The sequence below is a fragment of the Epinephelus lanceolatus genome, chromosome 18 (genome assembly GCF_041903045.1).
Source record: "Epinephelus lanceolatus isolate andai-2023 chromosome 18, ASM4190304v1, whole genome shotgun sequence".
Classification (NCBI taxonomy): domain Eukaryota; kingdom Metazoa; phylum Chordata; class Actinopteri; order Perciformes; family Serranidae; genus Epinephelus; species Epinephelus lanceolatus.
In genome coordinates this window covers 22,503,338-22,525,851 of record NC_135751.1, presented here as the reverse complement: position 1 = coordinate 22,525,851, position 22,514 = coordinate 22,503,338, and the positions used below count along the sequence as shown (strand labels likewise).

The following is a 22,514-nucleotide window of genomic DNA, read 5'->3' as shown; positions in this document are numbered from 1 at the left end:
ATTTTAAATGATGTTTTCACAAGTACAAATAAATACAAACACTTTTTCAACTGTTTTTTTTTGTCTTATTTTATTGAATGATTGTTGAAAACTGCAGCATTTGCAAAGCTGATACAACACCTCCACCTAACTGTCACAACATTTATTACAAGCATGCAGACACATCTTTTCTACCATGTAAACCTTGTAATGAGCAAACAGCACAAAGAGTAAAGAAGCAGATGTTAAATGCTCATTGTGCTCCTCTACTGTTCTTCAGTGGGACAGTGGGACTTGTTGATGTTTTTCTCTGCAGTCTGGGAGCCCAAAGACACTTTACATGTGTAAACCTTATCCATGTTCCAGTCTGACGTCTGGACGGCCAGATAGCTGCTGATTTGGAACGTCTGGTCTGCTTGCTGAACAGCGGTGCTGGTAGAGATCCCACTGCTCACTGGACTCCCACCAAGCAACCAGCTCACATCTGCAAAAGGCACAGACTGACTGGACAGACAGACCAGAGAGGCTTTGTTGGACTGGAGCTCAGCACTGGACGGAGGGAAGACTGTCAGGACAGGAGGAGGGAGGCTGGAGCCTGAAGATACACAAAGGACATTCATCAGATAACTAGGAGTCAAATCATTAACACAAAGCATGACAGTAGGAGATTCATTTATTGCTTGTGTTGACGATATAACCAACACGTTGAAGAAGTTAAGCATTTTGAATCTGCAAACACATTTAGAAATCATCACCTAAAATATGAGCAGTGTGCTTTTTAAAACATCAACAATCCATCAATCACAAATTTAGAAATATTTTTCATTAGTTAATTTTATTGTTAAGGTGGAAACTGTCATTAATTCACTCTCTGTACTTTACATAATGTTATTAAAATTCTAATATAATTTAAATCACTGTGACAGTTTCAGGTATATCAGAAGTCACTTTGCTTTGTGGTGTCTATCTAACCACCTAATAAAAATAATACTTCAAACAGCCACAATCATATTCACATAAAGTTTAAAATATTTCAGATCATTAGAGGATAAGTAAATAAATATCACAAGAACCATATTTTACTATTAATGTCACAATATAAAATACTCTTTACAGAATAATTAATGCAGAGTTTTGAAATGTTAAAACTTGTCATAAGTTATGAAAATAAATAATCTTGTAAATGTTGCCCAAATGTTTAAAACTCCTTTGCCATCAAAAAACCTTCTGAATATTTGTAAAAAATACTTAAAAATTGTGATCGTTTGCCTTCAGACACACAGCCTGATATCAAACAGATGTAGAACCACTTATCTATTATTCACCAAACAATGTGTTGAATATTTCTTTCTTTCTTTTTATTTATCAGATTATGAATTGACCATTTTCTCTTAATTTGAATGAGAAACATAAAATCTGTGCTGTTTTATGATGAGTTAAAAAGTACTTACTTGTCACAATCAGCTTGGTGCCTTGTCCGAATACCACAGTGATTCAGTTTGTACACATGGCTGTACAAAAACCTCCTGACTCTCACTAATGAGGGGAGTGGAACTGAAACATCCTGTTGAGACCAACTTTCACTGTCAATGTCTCTTCACTTCATCAGTCTCATTATATTCCAAAACACTGCTGGACTTGTTTCAAACACTTTTGTTTCTTTTGGGGAATTTATTTAATGTCTGTTCTTGTTTTGTATCCAGTTTACTGATTTAAATTCAATGATTTTGGTCAGAATTCATAAAATCTGCAGTGAGTCTCTCACTCAGGTTTTTGTCACAGTGTGAATCACTGTGATACCCACTCCTGAGTAGAGGTGTCCCATGTTGCACAGTAATAGACAGCAGAGTCTCCTGTCTCTGTCCGCTTTATGATGAACTGGTAATCTATGTTTGATGAGGATTTAGAGTTGAATCTGTCTGAGGAGAATCCTGATCCAAAGTAGTCTGGTGCACTGTTAGAATGGAAAAATCTCAGAACAAACTGAGGAGCTTCACCAGGAACCTGTTTATACCAGCTGACATATTGGCTATCATATCTCTGAATGTTGCAGTTGAGAACAACTTGTTGTCCTGTAGAAACTGTGTGGACAGCAGGCGTCTGGGTCACCACTTTCACTGCATCAACATCTGTCAACATACAAAGAAAAATACATGAGTCAAAGGTTTGTGTGTGAAAATATGGGCTATAAAAGGACTGAGAAGAATATCTTACATGTTAGAGCAGTGATGAGAGTGCAGAGGGTCCCCAGCATGTTGTCAGTGTGTGGTGTAAACGTCCCTTACTGTCCAGCTGAGAGGTGAGCAGGGTTGGAGTGTGAGGAGAAGAGAGACTGAAGCTTATAAAGACACTGAGGAGAGGAGAAGTGGAGGAGGAGGAGTTTCAACACTCAGCTCTGTTTTCATTTATAAATCAACTACTTCATGTACGTGGTTTCACATTATAAACTTTTTCTTCTGCTCTTAAGAAACACATCTTCATGTAGCTTTATGAAGTCTGTTAATGTTCTGTAAGTATTAAATCTAGTTTTGGTATCACATGAATTGTTTCTGTACTTTGTAGTATTTTTCCATAAAGGACTGATCACACTAAATAAATACTCCTTCATGTCTGTATAGTTTTATTTTAAACATGACTACTCAGGTTATAAATAGGTGCAGTTATTTCCTTAAATAGACTTAATTCCATGTATTGATTTTCTCTAAGCATTGATAGAGTGAGTCTGAGCTACTATGGTGACTTGGTGAAAGACCTAAAAACATCTGAGTGTTGTCTACGTAGCTGTCATAACAACCATTATTGTCATAGAATTAACATGTGCAGGTTGAATAATTGTGGCCCAATAATCGAGCCCTGAGGAACTCCACATGTCATGGTGATCCCTCAGGTTATAAACACTCTATATCACTCTACATATCTGTATGTACAGCATGTGCAAACAGCATTAATGAGCAGGGTGTAAAGTTAATGAACTGATGATTTCTCACCTAAACTTACCACCCTTTCTAATAAATTTGCTCTCACTGAAGTAGCATGTTGCATATTAATGGAGACCTGTGTTTCATCTGTTTATGAGTGTCAAAAGACATGAATATCTACTGTAAACAATTGTTTTTTCAAACAGTGCAATAGATCTTGTGCTTAACATTTACTAGCTACTACTAATTATGTGAGAATCCAATGAAATGGTTTAGAAGTTTTAAAATGTATTTCTAATATATACATATGGAAAGTAACAGAAAGCATTGGCTGATGGGTTTACTCCAAGAAGATATGTGTCAGAGAGTCAAAAAGCAGAAGTATGTAGTGAGGAGGTTTTTGTCACAGTGTAAATCACTGTGATGCGTACTCATTAGCAGAGCTGTCCCATGTAGCACAGTAATAAACTGCTGAGTCTCCCTCCTCCACATTGTTGACGATCAAACGATAATCTGATGTTGACTGATGATTAGATGTGAACTTTGGAGAGGAGAAACCAGAGCCATAATAAACAGAGCTCCAGCTGTGACGAAACCTCAGCATATACTGAGGAACTCCTCCTGGAATCTGTTTATACCAGACTGCTGGATAACCAATCACAGTCCCCAGGTTACAGTCCATGGTGGCTGTCTCTCCTTTCCTCAGCGCCACAACAGGAGGCTTCTGTGTCACCACCGTCACACCACTCACACCTGGAAACAACAAGATGACATGGAGTCAAGAGAAACACACAGACTGATGAATCCAACATGAGGTCAAAGCTGCAGTAAGTCAGCCTCCTTACATGTTAGAGCAGTGATGAGAGTGCAGAGGGTCCCCAGCATGTTGTCAGTGTGTGCTGAGAATGGTCTTGTAACTTGGAAAGTCAGCTTACTGCTGACAGATCAGAGGCTTTGGAGGATGAGGAGAGGAGGTGCTGGAGGAGCAATTTAATAGCACACTGAAACTGAGAGTGACTGACAAGAGGAGGAGCTTTGCTTCACTCTGCATGCTTTCTCACATTTGTGCCATGATCTGAAAATAGACTTGATCCAACTCAGGCTGCAGACGGGGCAGAGAAAGCGGGGCACATTATCAACAACAGCAACAACAATAAATACAAATCATGAGATAAAAAACAACATACTAGTTAAAGGGAATGGAAATTTCATATCAAGTACAAAAATGCAAGAATGCCTAAGTGCAGGTGTGCAAATGTGCTGTGATAGTGCAGGACTACAGACAAGGTGTTAGCTGCTATTGAGCAGATTTATAGCACTTGGAATGAAAGACGTATGAAATCTTTTAGTCCTCTGAACAGGTGCCCTGAAACGGCGACCTGAGGACAGCAGCTCAAACTCCCCTTGAAGTGGGTGGTCCTGACAGACCAGTATAGCATTAGCCCTCCTAAGTACCTGCCTGTTATAAATGGCCAAAAGCTTGTTCTGACTCCTCCCAGAGATTTTACTGGCACTTTTCACAAGACATTGGTTGATTCAGACATCGATTAAGGTTTCCAAACAAAGCAATAACACAGGAAGTTCAAACAGATTCAATGAAACTCCTGCAAAATAGGATCATCATCTCAGTGGACACATTAAAGGAGCTCATGTTCCTCAAGAAATAAAGTCTCTGTTGGACCTGTTTCGAGGTAAAATCAGCATGGGATTCAAAAGTGAATTTGTTGTCAAGAACAACACCCAGATATTTATATGTCTCAACTACACCAATATCAACACCTTTTACAACAGTTGGCAGAGGGCTTGGTGGCGACTTCCTAAAATCAAATACCATGTTTTTTGTTTTGGACAAATGTAGATGGAGGAAAGACTCGTCACACCAAACCACAAAATCATCCACAACTGGCCCATGATCCTGTTCCTCTCTTTCAAGAAGACTAACAATAACAGAATCATCAGCAAACTTTAAGATGTGTCTGTTCCTATAATTGCTTCTGCACTCATTGGTGTACATGATGTGAAGAAGAGGGGAGAGACAACAACCTTGGGGGGAACCGGTGGAAGAGTAGAGTCGGTTGGAGATAACACTGTTAACTCTCACACACTGTGGCCTATCAGTTAAAAAATCCATTATTCAACCAACCAGGTTAAGATCAAGTTTAAAATGGCAGATGAGCCTCTCTGCAAGCAGGAATGGCTGGATGGTGTTAAATGCTGAGGAGAAATCAATAAAGTCTGGCATGAGTCATGGGGCCCTCCAAATGCCCATACAGAAAGTGTAACAGGGTGACCACAGCGTCCTCCACACCTCTACCAGGCCTGTATGCAAACTGTAAAGGATGGAGTTGATCCTCCACTTGTTTAAAAGCTTCTTTCTTAATAAGCTCCTCAAAGGACTTCATAACTAAAGAAGTCAAAGCTAATGACCTGAAATCATTTCACTCTGTAGGTGTGTTACACTTGGCTACTGGAACAATAATGGCATGTTTCCAAAGCATGGAGACCTAGACTTTTTATTTGCTCATTGTTGAGCCATTAAAGACAGGTATGGCTGTTTTAATATTAATATTGGGCCTGTTGATGGACCTGTTACACATGAACTGAGTGATTCACAGATATCTTTGGTCATCTGCAGTCATCAACATTCTGCATTCACCAGTTAAATTAAATTAAAACTTTTGACATTCTTCAATAAGTAGAGATATAAAACAAACAAAGATATAACAAACAGCATTGTGTAACGTAGCGTCAACTCAGTCAGTGTTCAGTGGAGACTCAAAAAGCAGAAGTATGTAGTGAGGAGGTTTTTGTCACAGTGTAAATCACTGTGATACCTCCTCTTTAGCAGAATCATCCCATGTGTGACAGTAATAGACTGCTGAGTCTCCCTCCTCCACATTGTTGATGATCAAACGATAATCTGATGTTGACTGATGATTAGATGTGAACTTTGGAGAAGAGAAACCAGAGCCATATTTAACAGAGCTCCAGCCGTGATAAAACCCCAGTACATAGAGAAACACACAGACTGATGACTGGTCATCTGCAGTTATATATCTGTACTTATTGGAGAATGTCAGACATTTTGGAAAAAATCTGATAACAAACAAAGATACAACAAAAAGCATTGTTTTTGGTTCAGTCAAGGTTTGTTGGAGACTCAAAAAGCAGAAGTATGTGTGAGGAGGTTTTTGTCACAGTGTAAATCACTGTGATACAGCCTCATTAGCAGAGCCGTCCCATGTAGCACAGTAATAGACTGCTGAGTCTCCCTCCTCCACATTGTTGATGATCAAACGATAATCTGTTGTTGACTGATGATTAGATGTGAACTTTGGAGAGGAGAAGCCAGAGCCATATCTTGGAGAGCTATAGGTGTGATGAAACCTCAGCACATACTGAGGAACTCCTCCTGGAATCTGTTTATACCAGACTGCTTCATAACCAGTCACAGTCCCCAGGTTACAGTCCATGGTGGCTGTCTCTCCTTTCCTCAGCGTCACAACAGGAGGCTTCTGTGTCACCACCGTCACACCACTCACACCTGGAAACAACAAGATGACATGGAGTCAAGAGAAACACACAGACTGATGAATCCAACATGAGGTCAAAGCTGCAGTAAGTCAGCCTCCTTACATGTTAGAGCAGTGATGAGAGTGCAGAGGGTCCCCAGCATGTTGTCAGTGTGTGCTGAGAATGGCCTTGTAACTTGGAAAGTCAGCTTACTGCTGACAGATCAGAGGCTTTGGAGGATGAGGAGAGGAGGTGCTGGAGGAGCAATTTAATAGCACACTGAAACTGAGAGTGACTGACAGGAGGAGGAGCTTTGCTTCACTCTGCATGCTTTCTCACATTTCTTACTCTCATCTTCTTTCATTTATCCATTATACCCAGTGTAGACGATGATTTACTAAATTCAGTGTCATGATGTCACAAAATACTTAAGTATACATGGATGTCACTAGTTTTTGGTTCCTAATGGATGGAATTCATGCATGAAAGCTTTATCATTGGTGTTTCATTTAGCATTTTTTTCATACATCAACAACAGACATCGATGCATTCATTGCAGGATATAAACTTTGGCTCTGCTCACATGTACTGCAATTCACACACATGAGAAGTAAACTGTCTGACTGACCAAATGGTGATTAAACTATCAGTGTGTTTGCAGTCAGAGACAGTTCCCTCTGATTTTACAGAGAGCTGACACTTGACCTCTTCATTTACATGGAGCTATAAATAAGGAGAGGAGGCCTGCAGGTGCATCCTGGGAAGGAAGAGAGGGAGGAGTAGAGAGGTGATGCTTCACTGATGGAGGATGAAAACTCAGTTTCATTTGCTCATGTCATCTGATTTTTCTAACGTCTTAACGACTGTGAGCAACTAAAACAAGGCAAAGTCACATCAATCTGTTGTGTTTTAACTGCAAATCAATTCTTAATTAATGTGTTGCTTTATGAATTTGATCAATTTAAATGTGAATAATAAAGATTAAGAAGGAAAAAATGTCTGTTATCTTGGTGTCCTGCAATATCTGCCATTATCAGTGGGATGGAGCAGCAAAATAAAATGTGGTTAAGCTTACAAAACGTTTAGAACATTAACATACTTATATTCTTCCATCAATACAAATAAGAACTTTTTATCTTTGTGAATGATTGTTGAAAAACGCAGCATTTGCAAAGCTGATACAACACCTCCACCTAACTGTCACAACATTTATTACAAGCATGCAGACACATCTTTTCTCACATGTAAACTTTGATGATGACAATAATAATAATAATGATAATAATAATAATAATAATAATAATAATAATAATAAATAATAATAATAGGTTTATTGTTGTTATTATCATCATCAGCATTATTATTCTTATTATTATTATCATTATTATCATTATTATCATTCATAATAAAATAATAATAATACGGAGCGGAATACGGAATTTTTCAATTTTTTCAACATCATTAAATGATCATCATCATCATCATCATCATCATAATAATACTAATAATAATAATATGTGTTTTATAATATTATTATTATTATTATTATTATTATTATTATTATTATCATCATTATTATTATCTTTGGTAATATCAATGATACGGAGTTTCAGTTTTTTAACATGATCAAATAATATTAATAATAATAATAATAATAATGGTTATTATTATTGTAATTATTACTATTATTGTTATTATATATATATATATATATATATATATATATATATATATATATATATAATATGAGGAGACATATTGCTGACGTTGCTGTTGATATTTGATATATTTAATAATGCAGTTCCTGATTTTGACCACTGAGGGGCAGTAAACCAGCGTCTTCTGTAGTGTCGCGCTTCAGAAACAATATAAAACCAACAGATATAAATGTGAAATTAAACAATTAAAAGAGAGTGGTGTTTGTTGTGTCTATTCTTTTGGGGGAGGCGGTAGAGATTTATTTATATTTTGTATCTATGTCGCACATTATTAATTTTTTTAGTGTGCCACATATTAGGCTTTATAATTATATGAGGGGAAAAAATAAGAAACCGCTTTAATAGTTGTTCTGAGTTATATACAAAACGAACCGACGCCCTTGCACTGACCCCTTCCCCTGCTGACCTCCGCCCCGCCGGGCGGTCCCAATACAGAGAGCGAACGCCCTGAATCTCTGGAACGCGTGGAGACAGCCAATCAGGTTGACTCCCTGCTACGTTAGCACAGCTCTGGCAAAACAACAGCCCGTCTCAATTTGTTTCCTGTTAGCACTAGCATTAGCCACAGAGCCGCCGACAAAACCTAGCGTGTAAAAATGTTAAATTAACGACAGCGTTTATACCCGGTCGATGTTATCTTTGATTTGACGTTGGTGTTCGTTTGAAGGCAGAGCCAGTCGGAGCTGCGACGCGCCGTTAGCTGCCAGGCTGCTAGCTAACTGTAGCTAACATCGGCGATCCAGCAGAGAAAGATGGGGTCCATTCTGAGTCGCAGAATCGCTGGCGTTGAGGATATCGATATCCAGGCCAACTCGGCCTATCGATTTCCACCGAAATCTGGTAAGTGATCGGTAGTATCTCCTGGCTGAATTCAGATTCCATATTACCACGGATCATCTAAAGCAAGAACAGACATAGACACACGGAGCTGACGCTAGCTAACGTTAGTTAGGCTCTAATTACTGTTTATTTTCTGTTGATTGTCATCAGATAATTTTATTGGCGAGATAAGGATTGGTAACCCGATTATAAATTTGTCTGTCTGTCTGGTTCACATGTTAAGAAAGCTTTCAAAGTTTACTGTGGTTTTTATAGCCTACATTGTGCTACTGCTGTCAGGTTAATGCAAACGGGTCTAATGTTATGTTATTGCAGTGTGATGGTAGCAGACTGAAGCATTGTATGTCTAACTCCAAAAATGGATGTAATGAAGTGGCATGTGTGTTTTATTCACATTAAACTTATGCTCCAAGAGCTGATGAGACACGATACCCATGTCAACAAAGGATTTTCAGCTTAAATGTCATTTCCTGTTAGTGTTGTGTTTCAGCTGTATTTAAAGTAAATAGTAATTAGTCTTACATATTTATTACACTCTCACTTTGCTATTGAGATATTTTTAATCAGTGAAAACACAGTACGGTGTACACTGTAATTTCTCACTTTGATACAATGCCTTGAAAAATATCCACATTCAGTATCATGGGGAAAAAATACATTTTAATTTTCTTAAATCAAAGATAAATTTAACAAAGCCACAACGTGACGAGTTTTCTTTTCTTGGTTAGCAGCAGGGAACAGCAGAATGACTGTAGTAAACATTAACTGTAAGAGAGAGCAAGAAATGGCAGACTGTAATGGTGTATCAGTACTGCTGAAAATTGTTATTGAAACCACTTAAAATATTCAATATTGTTAACCATTTATAGATCAGTTGATTTGACAACACTAGTACTGAGATAGATATGTCAATGTGAGACCAAGAAACCTCTGTTTAAAACCCATAAACTGGCCTTTCAGCTGGTCATATAATCTCCTGCACTTCCGTACACACATACAAGGACTGATATGGTGGTAATGACGTTACTCTTGATTTTATTCAGTTATTTTCTTGTTTAGGGGTGATTAAAATGATTGCACTTGAACAGAAATCTTTTTTTGATATAGAAATTTACGTGCTGCAAATATAAAATGCTACAACACGTTTAGGCAGACATAATGACATAATAACAGTGGCATAGTGCTGATGTACCTCTGTTGGTATTTATTGATCCCATTTATGCAACCAAGCAGCCTTTATTGTCCTTTTTATCATCTGAATTATAGACCTACATTACATGCCAAAAAACAGCCAAGAGCCAAGCCATTCTGAAAATATAATAATATTGCTACCTGTATGTAGTTGTTAGGGGGTTTATGGTTTGTTAAGACTTCTGTGCTCCTGCCTCTGAAATGACTGCACTATTAAACGAGAGTTTAAACATGTTGCTCAAAAGAGTCATAATATTCAAAGTAACAATATATAGACTGAGTTACTGCTCACATCAATGCAGGTAGAGAGGTTTTATATTGCTCGCAGTGCCTTTATTATTTGTTGTTTCCTTCTCTTGTCCTCAGGGAATTATTTTGCGAGCCACTTCTTCATGGGAGGAGAGAAATTTGACACACCACATCCAGAGGGATACCTTTTTGGAGAAAACATGGACCTGAATTTTCTTGGAAATAGGCCAGTGCAGGTGAAAACTGATGTTTTAATCATTAAACAACAACATAAACTACAACATCGCAGCTCTACATTTCCTGTCAGTAATCGGAATAATCACACCATGTTGATTATTTCTAATCACATATCGTCCATATTGCTGTTATCACTACTAGTTTCCATATGTGACGCCTGCACCACATGAGCCTGTGAAGACCCTGAGGAGCCTGGTGAACATTAGGAAGGACTCTCTGCGTTTGGTCAGGTGAAGATAACGAGGCCAACTGCGATATAATTACATTAAAAGCAAATAACAGTTTTAACGAAAACAGTTTCCATTGTGGCAACTCGTCACAACTGTGTCACGCCTCTTGATTCCAGGTATAAAGATGACTCTGACACACCGGTGGAGGAAGGCGGAAAACCAAAGGTCCAGTATGGTGTTGAGTTCACCTTTGACGCAGATGCTCGGGTGGCCATCACCCTCTACTGCCAAGCGTTTGAGGAGTTCTCCAATGGGATGGCAGTGTAAGAATTTGATCTCAAAACTCTCAGATTAAGCTTTATCTATTAGCATCACAAAGGGTGAACTGCTACTTAAATATTCAGCTGGAATCAGACTTTTATCTGTCATTATTTAAATTTAAAAATCACATCTGAATCCATTTGCGAAACCAACATAGGGCACATCTGTCTGTCTGTGAGAGGATCAGTTGTTCAGATTTGAGCCATATAAACAGACGAGTGGAACTGACACAGCAGCGTCATATTAGTGGAAAATCTTGTGCCAGAAATATTTAATCTCTGTTGTATGGGTAGTGAGATTCAGGCCTTAGAGCACAAGGACTAGAATAGATACAGAGGGTCCTTAGCAACCACCAGTCGCCATGGATACTGCAGATAAGTCTTAGAAGAAGATGAAAGTAATAGTTCGTACCAAAGTTATTCAGTTATAATGAAATGAGACAGAAAGATGATACTTCTTTCTGGAGTCATAGAGATCAGATATTGCTACTGTTGTGCTATGATATTCACTTTTCTTTATTTCCATTGTGTCTATCCATTTTTAGGCACGCTAATGCATATTAAGTATGTAAAGATTTTCCTCAATGATAAATATCTAGTTAGAAAAACAGAGTGCACTGTCCATCCAGGATTCCTCCATCCTCCTGCACGCTGATCACATTTCTCTGTAACATACTGTGCGCAGGTACAGCCCAAAGAATCCATCGCTGGTCTCTGAAACTGTGCATTACAAGCGCGGCGTGAGCCAGCAGTTCTCCATGCCGTCTTTCAAAATAGACTTCAGCGAGTGGAAAGAGGAAGATGTAAGTATCTGCGGCAGTTTGTTTCTGGGTCACACATCACAGCAACAGTTAGTCTCCACCGGTGTTCGTTTATGTCTTCGAATATCCTGCTTTCACTTACACAGCACACTTTTTGCCAGAGGTCTACATCAGTGCGTCAACACAACCTTTGACTTTTTTATTATAGGCTTTATTGAAACAGGGAAGGCCACTGAGAGGAAGTTCTCTTTTACAAGAAAGCCCTGATTGTAGTACAGATAAAACAATAATAGGGGAACATAATAGTTACAGCATGTATCAACAAATCATAAAACAAACAGGGCAAGGACATCAGCGTAAGGGACAGCATCAGTTCACAGAGAGCACATGCATTTACCCTGCTCCAAGTTTGTCAGAAAGTATTTAAATTGATTAAAAAGGATCAGCTTGTCTTATTTTAGAAGCTTCTGCAGATTGTTCCACTTGTGTGGTGCGTAGTATTGAAGAGGCAGTCTCCCAGTCTCAGTGTTAACATGATGATTTTCAAGGACCAAATAAGCCTGGGACCCAGTGCTGAGTGAATTTTGCCCAGGGGTGTTTTATAAATTAATAGAATGCAGTGTTGTTACTTTCCTCACTGCCAATGACTGACACCCAACTTCCTCATATAATAAAAAAGTGAGTAGAGTAGGCATCCCATGTACAAAGGCAGTGCTCATGCTGCAGCAGCCAGAGGCTTGATTCCAGCCCACAGCCCCTCGCTGCATGTCATCCCCCCTTTCTCTCCCCCTTTCACGCCTAAATACTATCCTATCAAATAAAGGCAAAAAAATAACCTTTAAGAAGTCGAAAAATAGAGGTAGGAGAGTTCATATAAATTACACTGCCATAGTCAGTAACAGATAAAAATGGTTGACTGAACAATTTTCTTTTGCATTTCTGTATAATCCATCTCGTATTTCTACAGAAAAATGCCAGTTTTGCTTTTAAGATGTTTATATGTTTTTATAAACTGTTGTTACATAACCATGCCTCATTGAACAATAAAATACATGTATCTCTTCCCCTACAGCTGAACTTTGACCTCGACCGAGGAGTGTTTCCCATGGTAATCCAAGCTGTGGTTGACGAAGGGGACGGTAAGTTACTGCATAACAGTCAGGACAGGATAGCTTTTATATTGAGACTTATTGTACAAACATTAAGACCTATTTATGGAATTGTAACATAAAGTAGCAGGTCGACAGTCATGAGAAATTATACTTATATTGTCAGTATAAACCGTTAAATTTCAAGCTTAAATATATGTTTGTACTAACTAGGACATTGTGTGTTCTTCTTAAGATTGCCTCGGACATGCTCACGTGCTTTTGGCAGCCTTTGAAAGAGTACGTATACATCTAAATAACGGGGTTCCCATGGGTCGTTGAAATCCTTAAAAGCTTGTCAATGTAAAGGAACATCTTGAAAGTTTTTTATAAAGATATTAATAGATATGGGTCATTGAGGGTGCTTGAATTTATATATTTTGTGTAAGAATAAAAATGGATGTTCTTTTAATATTTTTAGGCGTTCAAGCGTTCACACACTCGAGCCTTTCTCTCTTTTAATTGTGATCTGTGAGCTTCTCTAAAGCCTGCTAGTTTTAATTATAAAATTCTTTGTTTATTGTACCAGTGATTAACTTTGATAAGTGTCTCAAACTCTGCTGTGCTGGCTTCTTGAATTTGAAGGAACTGGGCCTGGAAAGTCCTTTTAAAAGTCCTTGAATTTGTTAAGAAGGCGTGGCAACCCTGAAATTAAAGTAGAAATATTTTTAGTCTGGATAAAAGAAGTTTCTACATGAGCTAAAACATGTTTGTTTTGTTTCTCACCTCCAGCACGTTGATGGCAGTTTCTCCGTCAAGCCTCTGAAGCAGAAGCAAATCGTAGGTTTATGAATGTTCCTTTTTCAATATTGCGTTTTTCATTAGTTAGCAAATTATTAAGCTGAATGTATAGTGAATATCCTCACTTTGCTTTTTATCAGTGACTTTTTTTTTATTTACTTAATCACCCTAAATGCAATTGATTAAATTATGAAGGACTTACTGTTCATGCTGCAGCATGTTATTGATGCAATGCAGGATGTTTAACGCAGAGCGTCAGTGACCCTCATACACATTTGCAGCTTTTGAAAAGACAAAGATCTGTGCTGAGACCCTTGGGAGTCTGGCAATAAAGCAAAGCTGTGAAGTAGACATTGAATATAAACTTTCAGGGAGCTCAAAGTTATTTCACATATATTCAGTTTTTATTCAGATGGTTTTAATTTTAAGACAGCAGTGAGATGTATGAATCTATTTTCTGTATCACACTTATCTAAAAAATAAAAAGGAAAACAAAACAAGACAGTGGATAGAAGATGTCATGCATTTTGCTTTTCCAGCTCCCTTAGACCTCGTTGCGTGCATGAACATAGGTTTCTGAAAGATAATTTGTGTTGTTATCTCTTTTCAGGTGGACCGTGTGAGCTACCTCTTACAGGAGATCTATGGGATTGAGAACAAAAACAACCAAGAAACCAAGGTTTCAGTGAAAACACTACCTTGAACATGAGTCACATTGCTGTGATAGTTTTATTTGTGTGACTTTTGATGTGATTTCTTTTTCCAGCCATCAGATGATGAGAACAGTGACAACAGCAACGAGTGTGTTGTCTGTCTGTCTGACCTGAGAGATACACTCATCCTGCCCTGCAGACACCTGTGTCTCTGCAACTCCTGTGCAGACACTTTGCGTTACCAGGCCAACAACTGTCCGATCTGCAGGCTGCGTAAGAACTGTTACAATATTTTTTGGAAAGTGGTTAAAGTGTGACATTGTTATCGTGTTTAATTTGAGCCTGGGTTCCTCTTATCAGCCTTCAGAGCCTTGCTGCAGATCAGAGCTGTGAGGAAAAAGCCCGGTGCTCTTTCCCCTGTGTCCTTCAGCCCAGTCCTGGCTCAGACTATGGACCATGAGGAGCACTCAGTAAGTCATGTACATCTGTGTATAATCAGATACAGTTAGCTAATGTGCAGCAACATCAAGGGAGGACTGGGCATGACTTTGGGCTGCACAATATATTTCTATCCTTATTGCAATATGAAGTTCTGCAGTAAAAATATTGTAAAGGGTGCACTATTGGAACAGCTGGAATTCACAACTTTAAGTCCAAATATTAAGTCAGGTTTTACCTTAACATTTTTCAAACTTATAGCTCAATTGAAAGACTCATGGCTAACAGCTCTGACGCCTAAACTGGCAGTAACCTATCTTTGAATTAAATAGTTAAAACTCTTTTACAGTGCTTGTCATGAATATGCAGCAGTTTGTTTATCAGCTGTGCATCGTCACCACCGGTCCTCGTCTACGTCTCTTTGCAGAGCACAGACTCGGTTCCTCCCGGCTTTGAACCCATCTCGCTGTTGGAAGCTCTGAATGGTCTGCGGTCAGTGTCTCCTGCCATCCCATCTGCCCCCCTCTACGATGAGATCAACTTCTCAGGGGGTCTTGGAGGTGACAGCAGACAGCTGAGCTCCCCAGAACATTTAAGTGATGGAAGTCTGCAGAAAGGCAAAGTCAGCAAGTCACCTGACAGGTATGTTTATACGCACACGTTTACAAAAACAGTACTGTGTGAAATTAGGTCAGGACAGGAAATGAGATAATATGTGTAACATATATCACAACCATCACTTTACATCAGGCTTGTTGTGCTTGGGCTTTTTTGTTTCCTTGTCCCGGTGATCAGCACATCTTAGTGATGCAGTCAAATGTGCCTCAGCATGTCGCATGGGTTTTCTTTCACATAACCTGAAACACTGGAATAAGGCTGACATGCCGTCTTACACACAACTCTCTCCTTGTTGCTGTTGTAGCTGATCGGGAACCTGCAGGCGGGTCTTTCAGCTGTGGTGTTTCATTTGCGCTTGCCATGGTGTGACTGACTCATTGTGCTACTCTCAGAACCTGTTGCTAATAGCATACAGTTAAAAGTTTCTGGGCAGAACTTACCCTCATGAATTTTGATTCTGCAATATGTGCACCAGTCTACATAATGTGTATTCAGACAGTTCGGCACAAATACACGGACTGCTACAGCCTTAGTGGGTGCTGCAGGTTTTCTTTCATGTGGGACAGTTGTCATGACATAATTGTAGAATGCAGCTTCTACATGCTGCTGGCCTAAAACCAGTTGTTTTCTTAATTTATTTTGAAGTGTACATCATTTCTTTTTAAAAGGTAGAGATTTCATTTTTATGCGTTGAGTGTGCTGTATCTGTCCATCTGCAGCTAATCTCACATATTATTGGACCAGTCAGCCTAACATTTTGTGTGTACATTTATGGCTATTTTCGCTACCATCTTAAGTGTAAGGGAGCTGGGAAAGATAATTCCACCGTGCACGCATCGTCTAGAGTGGCCACGATTATCTCGCGCGGAGACGTGCACTCCACTGAGTGCATTTTTACAGATAGGGTTATAATTCTGTGTAGATAGCTGTGATTGATTGAATAGCCTTTACCGCTTGTATCTTTCTGTAGTCACCAATTTTTTGCCTCGTCCCCCTCCACAGCACCCTTAGGTCTCCATCCTCTCCCATCCAAGAGGAAGATGAGGAGAAGCTGTCTGAGATGTCTGACGCTCAGCCACACACACTGCTGTCCAGCAGCCCCGCCCCCACTGACGTAAGCCGCCACTTCACCACCTGACGTTTAAACTTTAACTCTGTTGCAAATAAAATCTTTAAGCAGCTCGTTTCCTTCTTACTCCAGGCCACAGCCACCGAGGACGTGGCAGAGTCCCTGTCTCCAGATGATGGTGAGTTTTTTACTTTGGCAGTCAATAAACAGTTAATTATGTGACACTGGTAAAGTTGTTGGCTTTAAGAGTTACATTCATTGACATTTACTCTCCTGGGTGATCCAGAGGACAGGATGCATTCTGGAGGAGACATCCTACAGGACTGCAGCAGTGAGCACAGCAGCTTGACCAAAACAGAGAGCGACCCACCGGGCGATTTGTCTCTGCCAGGTAAGAGTTTCTCTCTACTCTTAAACCCCCAGCAAACAGCAAGGAAAAGAAAGGAAGCAGAATATGTACTATGTATGTTATCTTTTATGTATAAAGCCATGTACATTATCAGTCTGCACTTTCTGATGGCATCTTTTAGCAAATCAGATGGTCGAGCATTGACTCCTAGAATGAAGAGCATTGTCAACTACAGATTGTCTGGTTCTTGATGGTTTATAACTTTTTTCTAGTTCTGGTTCTCTTTACATTTCTTTTCTTAAATCCAAGACTTGAGGCTGTGATTCCCTGTGCTTTGCATCTAACCTGTGTGCTGTTGTGCTTTTCTGTTCCCTAACACTCCTCTTTTGTTCCCTACCGTCCTGTCCCTTCGTACCGCCTCACTTTGGGCAGCTCTCGGTCCCGATTCCTGCTCTATTGGTATGGAGGAATAACTGTGGTATGTAGGCTTTCCTGTCTGCTCTGCTTCTCTGTATATGAGCTCTGCTGTGCTCACTGAATCCTGTTTCCCATAAATGATCATTCACATCTATCACAGCTAGAATTAAAAGATGCGGCAGGTATTGTCAAGTGAGTGTCGTATGATTGCAGCAGTTTTTAATGCAGACTTATCTTATCGAGAACATTTCCTTTTTCACTTCTCAATGAACCTGTGTACACCAGGTATTAACATATGTTTCAGTGATCCAATCACAAGTGGACAGCGTAGACACATCAGTGTACACGCCTGTGTCTATTAGGGCTGGGCGATATAACAACCGCAGGGGTTAAAGTTCTCCGGCACAGCGCCAGATTTCTGGCATGGCAAAGTTTTTGTCCGGCATGGGCAGAAGTGCCCTACAGTGCGAGCATTTCACTTGCATTTGCTCCTAAAAATATATATATATATATGTGCGAACCGGGAAAATGATTTAGGCGCACAGTGTGTGAGTAAACACAACCTACTGTTTACCATATTGGCATCGGACGTTTTTTCATCGATAACCAATCAAATAATTGTATTTTAAAACTTGCTCCTTTGGCTCTGATACAGCCGTCTCCCTCCCTGCCTGCAGTCCCCACTGCACTGGGCTTTGTAACAATGTCCCGCCTACAGCCCCCTCTGATTGGTTACACGGCACGAGTGATAGCCAATCAACACTGATGCCTGTGCATGCTTTCACATCATGTCACTGCTGTTGTGTCTGTACAGCTGGAGGTATCACTGTCAGCAGTCACACAACACTTTATCCAACTCATTGTAAAATGGGCAAGTTATAGAGCGTTAGGGTTCTGTTACAAAAACAACCAGCATGTCCAGCACTCATGACATAGTCCTTGTTGGGGACACATCAGGACCCTGGATTTATAAAGAGAACTGGACACAGCGTTGGAGATGGGGCCCCAATTATTCCTATGAAAGTTGCTCAGTTGTGCATAAAGCCAAAAAAACCCTCAGTTTCTATGGTATGAGATTACCCAGATCTTCTGTATTGTGGAGCCCATAGAGCAAGCACACTAGAAATTTATGGTGGCTGAGCATGGCCAAGCGGCTAACTTCCAATTTAGCCAATTTCAAAAAAATTTTATCATCCAGCTCTTCTAGACTTAAAAATGTGGTGGATCAAATCCAAATGAAACAAGTCTCATATTGTGGGGTTGTGTTGTTCAAAAAAAATGTAGTCACTGATTTACAGACGTTTCTTTCACAATGTAAGTCTATAAGAAGAAGGTTTTTAAGGCCCCTTGGCATCATGTGACAGACCTGGAAGTTGGAATTCCATGCTTGGCCACTGTGTAAAATTGACTTCAAAGCCCAGTGCTGTTCCTGGCTGCTTTATTAAGACACAGTAGCATTTACACTACAAAATAGAGCAGTCAAATGTGTCCCAGTCCACCACAACAAGTGGTTTGAGTGATCGGATCATAATGCTTCTTAGTGGTCGTTTTCACTAGAGATGCGCGCAATTTGACGTTTAAACGATTAAACGTCCGCCACCTTGCTAGTTGGCACCAGAGATATTAGTTGGGTATTCATGTACAAGGCTGCTTAAAGGAGCTATATGTAAGAAATCTAAAGCAAATAGCCGTAAAATCATCCTAATATGTCACAGAGACTAAGGAATAATGTTCATATAACATACTGATCTCACCGACAACAATAGTACAGCCAGAATATTTGCATCTAAAAAAATTTTTTGCAGTCTGCAAATCATGTTTATGTTTTGAATTTGTGTTTTGGCCTGTTGCGCCACCCACCGCCGTCTACCAGTCACACAGTCAGTAGAGTCTCAGCATCAGTTACAGTTAAGACTGAGCTACAGCAGCACGGCAAGCAGCATTAGCAGTGTCCCCAGTACATTTGGCCACATTCTTACATACAGCATCTTTAACTGTCATGCAGCCACCCGCCACTAGTGGGGGCTACAGAGCCGTCAGACAGCAGTCCCCCTCACGGTAATGCTCGAGTAGACTGAAGTTTTAAGACAGCACGGTGGGAAATTGGAGAGACGTCCTCTCGCAAAACCAGCGCGGTTTGGTAGAACTTTGACCTAGGAAATTAATTCAGCAGCAATTTATCTTTTTTGAGATGTTACATTATTTGTTAACTTTAATCAAATGTTGTTGGATAATGTGCGGGGTTTACATTGATACTGTGCAGCGCAAAATGCCTCTCATTTCAGCTGAAATTTAATTATAAATTAGATGTTGTTTTATTAACTTTAAAAAGAACTGCTGTCATTTCTGTAGGATAATGTGCAAGGTTTATTGTGCCCCACATTTTAGAGGCAAGTTATTTATTTTAGATGTTATTTTAGTGGTTAACTTTTGACTGAGTCGCCATGATGTTCACGTTCATACCGCACGATACAAAGTGTCTCATACTTGGTTGTAATTAAAGGCTTCAAAGGGTTCTTAATGCACAAAATATTTTTTGGGACAATGTTTCACAAATTTAACAATAAATGGTGCTAAATTTTGACTGTTTTCTCAGTGTTTTGATTAAAGTTTTCGTTAAGTCGACGGGGAAGTTAGTCTCCAGGAACATCCCTAGTTTACACTTGTATTTAGAGATGTCCACTTGAGATCTGATCACCAAGCTCATATGTTAATACCAGGTGTAAACAGGCTCCGTGTAGTCTGAGTAGAGACGTCACTTTGAGGCGTGTTGCTCATCTGTTGCTGCTTCCTCTGCAGGGTCATCCGAGTCAACAGAAAGCCTGAAAAGTCAGAGCACAAACTGCTCCAGCCAGCCTCTCCTGTGTCCCACGAGCAGCCTTCATATGGAAGATGAGCACCTCAACCCCTGACTCTCATCCAGCCTTTCCCCCCTCCCCTCCATCAGAACAGATTGATGCGTTACAAAGATGATCCAGTCCCTCTAATTCCTTATACCCTCCAGCCCAGTTTTCTGCATCAGTGATCAGAGCCGAGGACGGCCCCGAAAGGAAGTCCACCAGGACAAGGGAGGACTGTCTATTCCATCAGTGTCTCTGACATTAGAAAAGAAAATTTGACTCCTGTTAAGATTTTCTCAGTACCTTACTTTATGACTGATGTTTATAAAAGAGATATTGTTTCCCCGGCTTTGAAAACATTTCATTAACTGTCAGATGGTGTTCAGTTGTGTGTCTTGACCAGAGTTGTGGTCTAGTAATGTCGATTCCAGAGATATTTCACCACCTGTCACGGTGGCTTTAAGCACACTTACTTTAAATTAACTCTGTACCGATTGCTAAACACTAAATTCAGAAGACTTTATAAATACAGTTTGTGTCTAGATATTGTAATCATCAGTTAAATGCATTAATGACTCGAGAACTTTTTTTTACAGCAAGGGTGATTTGAGTTATGAGCAGAAATTTGAGGACATGTTAAGTATGTATCTGTGTGTCCATTTGAAGTGATTTTGCACTCTGCGACAAAATCGTTTATAATCCATTCCTTATAACAGAGTTTATGATGAGATGAGTTTAAGTTGTCTGCAAACATTTACATGTCACTTTTTTTATCATTTCAAAATATGTGATATCTATGTATCATAACTGTACTAGAATCCTGTGTAGTTACTTCTAAAATTGTATACTTGCATATTACATAGAAGGAAAAAAAATCCAGATATTGAAATAATGGAACTAGATACAGTTAACATGCACATTATTTAAGACTTGGATAATCGATAAGAGCTACAGATTCACATCCTAACAGCTAAACTCAAAGATAGATAAAGCCTGCAACAAGCATAGATGCTCCAGCTACATGTATGCTGACTCACTATGGCACAGTAAGTGTGCTTGTCGTAGATGTGGCAGATCTCTGTACAGTCTTTTTGTGGCAATGCCAGTGTCTGCTTATGTGATGTAGCTGCAAAAAAAATGGGGTTCCGGTGTTTGTGTGGCTGCAACACCTTTACATAATTTGGTCCTGTACGTATGTGTAGCGCCATGCATATAGATCTATGTGCCTTGAATTGATATGGCTGCCTGCTTGTTGCATTGGACATTAGTGTTCTTCGAAATGCTACAATATACAACTGTTGTCAGCCCATAGACAGGATTTTTGATGCTGATGTACAGAGCCTTTTTTCTATCGCAGTCTACATGTTACTGGACAAATGTATCTTGTTATTGCAATATGAAATTGAACTGTTCATTTACTATGTTATGGCCATGTATCGATTATGCATTTAATCTTAGTATTTAGGTTCAAGCGGATTCTCTTAATGTGTAATTGAATGGAAGGACCACATCCAATGCAATAAGTGCAAACGTTGCATTTTAGTAATTGGGCTAGCATTTGCATGTGAATTTGTAGAGGCTGAAACGTCTCACTGCTTTTAAGTAAGTTATTTTGTCTTTTCCCCTCCTCTTCTGTGCCATTTCAACTTGACACTGTGCCTTCCTGTTCCTGTTCTGACCACTATTGACCTGGTATCCAGGATAACTCCACAGTAGGTGGTTTGTGGCTCTCTGTAAAATCAATACCTGTCTTTCCTTGTGTGTATAGCAGCATGTGTATAACAATAAAGAACAAAGATTCAGTACTTCACCAGTTGTTTTCTGATTCATCACAATGCCTATTTGCTGCTGACAGTACTGATGTTCTTTATTATTCTGCAGACTCAAATCTGTTAATATCCACTGATATGCCATGGTATGTTTTAAGATAAAGAACATGGCCAAAGATTAAACTTGGGACCTTAAGTATAATGACATAAGGCCATTACTTTGAGATTAATAGGATTTTCTAAAATAATGATTCACCTTTTGTAGGTATTTCTTTTGGCATACTAAAGTATGACATTTTTTAGCATACTATACTATGACTCTTTGGCAAACTATACTATGACTTTTTTTCATGTTTTTGGACCACATACTATACTATGACGTTTTTCATGATTTTGGACGACATACTATACTATGACCTTTTTTTCATGATTTTGGACGACATACTATACTATGACTTTTTTCATGATTTTGGACAACATACTATACTATGACGTTTTTCATGATTTTGGACGACATACTATACTACAACTTTTTTTTCATTATTTTGGACCACATAGTATACCATGACTTTTTTC

General features: G+C 39.3%; 2 protein-coding genes across 6 annotated transcripts; one reads left to right on the top strand and one right to left on the bottom strand.

Moving 5' to 3' along the window:
- Window positions 1-51: 51 nt before the first annotated feature.
- LOC117250809 (immunoglobulin lambda-1 light chain-like) lies at window positions 52-6,664 on the bottom strand. 4 transcript variants are annotated; one of them, XM_078161264.1, is made up of 5 exons: window positions 6,534-6,664; window positions 6,285-6,441; window positions 3,325-3,493; window positions 1,431-1,464; window positions 52-574 (listed from the first exon to the last, which is right to left on the bottom strand). In XM_078161264.1, the coding sequence occupies exons 1-5, from the start codon at window positions 6,571-6,573 to the stop codon at window positions 246-248; spliced, it is 729 nt and encodes a 242-aa protein (XP_078017390.1). In that variant the 5' UTR covers window positions 6,574-6,664; the 3' UTR covers window positions 52-245. The 4 variants fall into 4 exon arrangements, with proteins under 4 accessions (XP_078017390.1, XP_078017389.1, XP_078017391.1 ...); XM_078161263.1 differs by lacking the exon at window positions 3,325-3,493 and having other exon boundaries at window positions 6,116-6,441; XM_078161265.1 differs by lacking the exons at window positions 6,285-6,441; window positions 6,534-6,664 and adding an exon at window positions 3,743-3,855 and having other exon boundaries at window positions 1,431-1,462; window positions 3,323-3,650.
- A 1,930-nt stretch (window positions 6,665-8,594) lies between these two features.
- mgrn1b (mahogunin, ring finger 1b) lies at window positions 8,595-21,979 on the top strand. Of its 2 annotated transcripts, XM_033645285.2 has the most exons (17): window positions 8,595-8,968; window positions 10,526-10,644; window positions 10,787-10,875; window positions 10,992-11,138; window positions 11,821-11,938; window positions 12,969-13,035; window positions 13,241-13,284; window positions 13,777-13,824; window positions 14,396-14,464; window positions 14,552-14,711; window positions 14,799-14,908; window positions 15,304-15,518; window positions 16,497-16,608; window positions 16,696-16,741; window positions 16,850-16,954; window positions 17,345-17,390; window positions 20,129-21,979. In XM_033645285.2, exons 1-16 carry the CDS (start codon window positions 8,881-8,883, stop codon window positions 17,383-17,385), a joined length of 1,578 nt encoding a protein of 525 aa, XP_033501176.1. In that variant the 5' UTR covers window positions 8,595-8,880; the 3' UTR covers window positions 17,386-17,390; window positions 20,129-21,979. The 2 variants fall into 2 exon arrangements, with proteins under 2 accessions (XP_033501176.1, XP_033501175.1); XM_033645284.2 differs by lacking the exon at window positions 17,345-17,390.
- The last annotated feature ends 535 nt before the right edge of the window (window positions 21,980-22,514 follow it).

Excerpts from the sequence above, each read along its gene's own strand:
- LOC117250809 (XM_078161262.1), bottom strand. The coding sequence starts at position 2,233 with ATGCTGGGGACCCTCTGCACTCTCATCACTGCTCTAACAT. Across the intron at positions 1,466-1,780 it reads GACACCTCTACTCAGGAGTG|GGTATTCGGACAAGGCACCA; the intron begins GGTATCACAGTG and ends CTGAATCACTGT. Across the intron at positions 575-1,430 it reads CACCAAGCTGATTGTGACAA|GCTCCAGCCTCCCTCCTCCT; the intron begins GTAAGTACTTTT and ends GTGTATCTTCAG.
- mgrn1b (XM_033645284.2), top strand. The coding sequence starts at position 8,881 with ATGGGGTCCATTCTGAGTCGCAGAATCGCTGGCGTTGAGGATATCGAT. Across the intron at positions 10,876-10,991 it reads GACTCTCTGCGTTTGGTCAG|GTATAAAGATGACTCTGACA; the intron begins GTGAAGATAACG and ends TCTTGATTCCAG. Across the intron at positions 16,609-16,695 it reads GCAGCCCCGCCCCCACTGAC|GCCACAGCCACCGAGGACGT; the intron begins GTAAGCCGCCAC and ends TTCTTACTCCAG.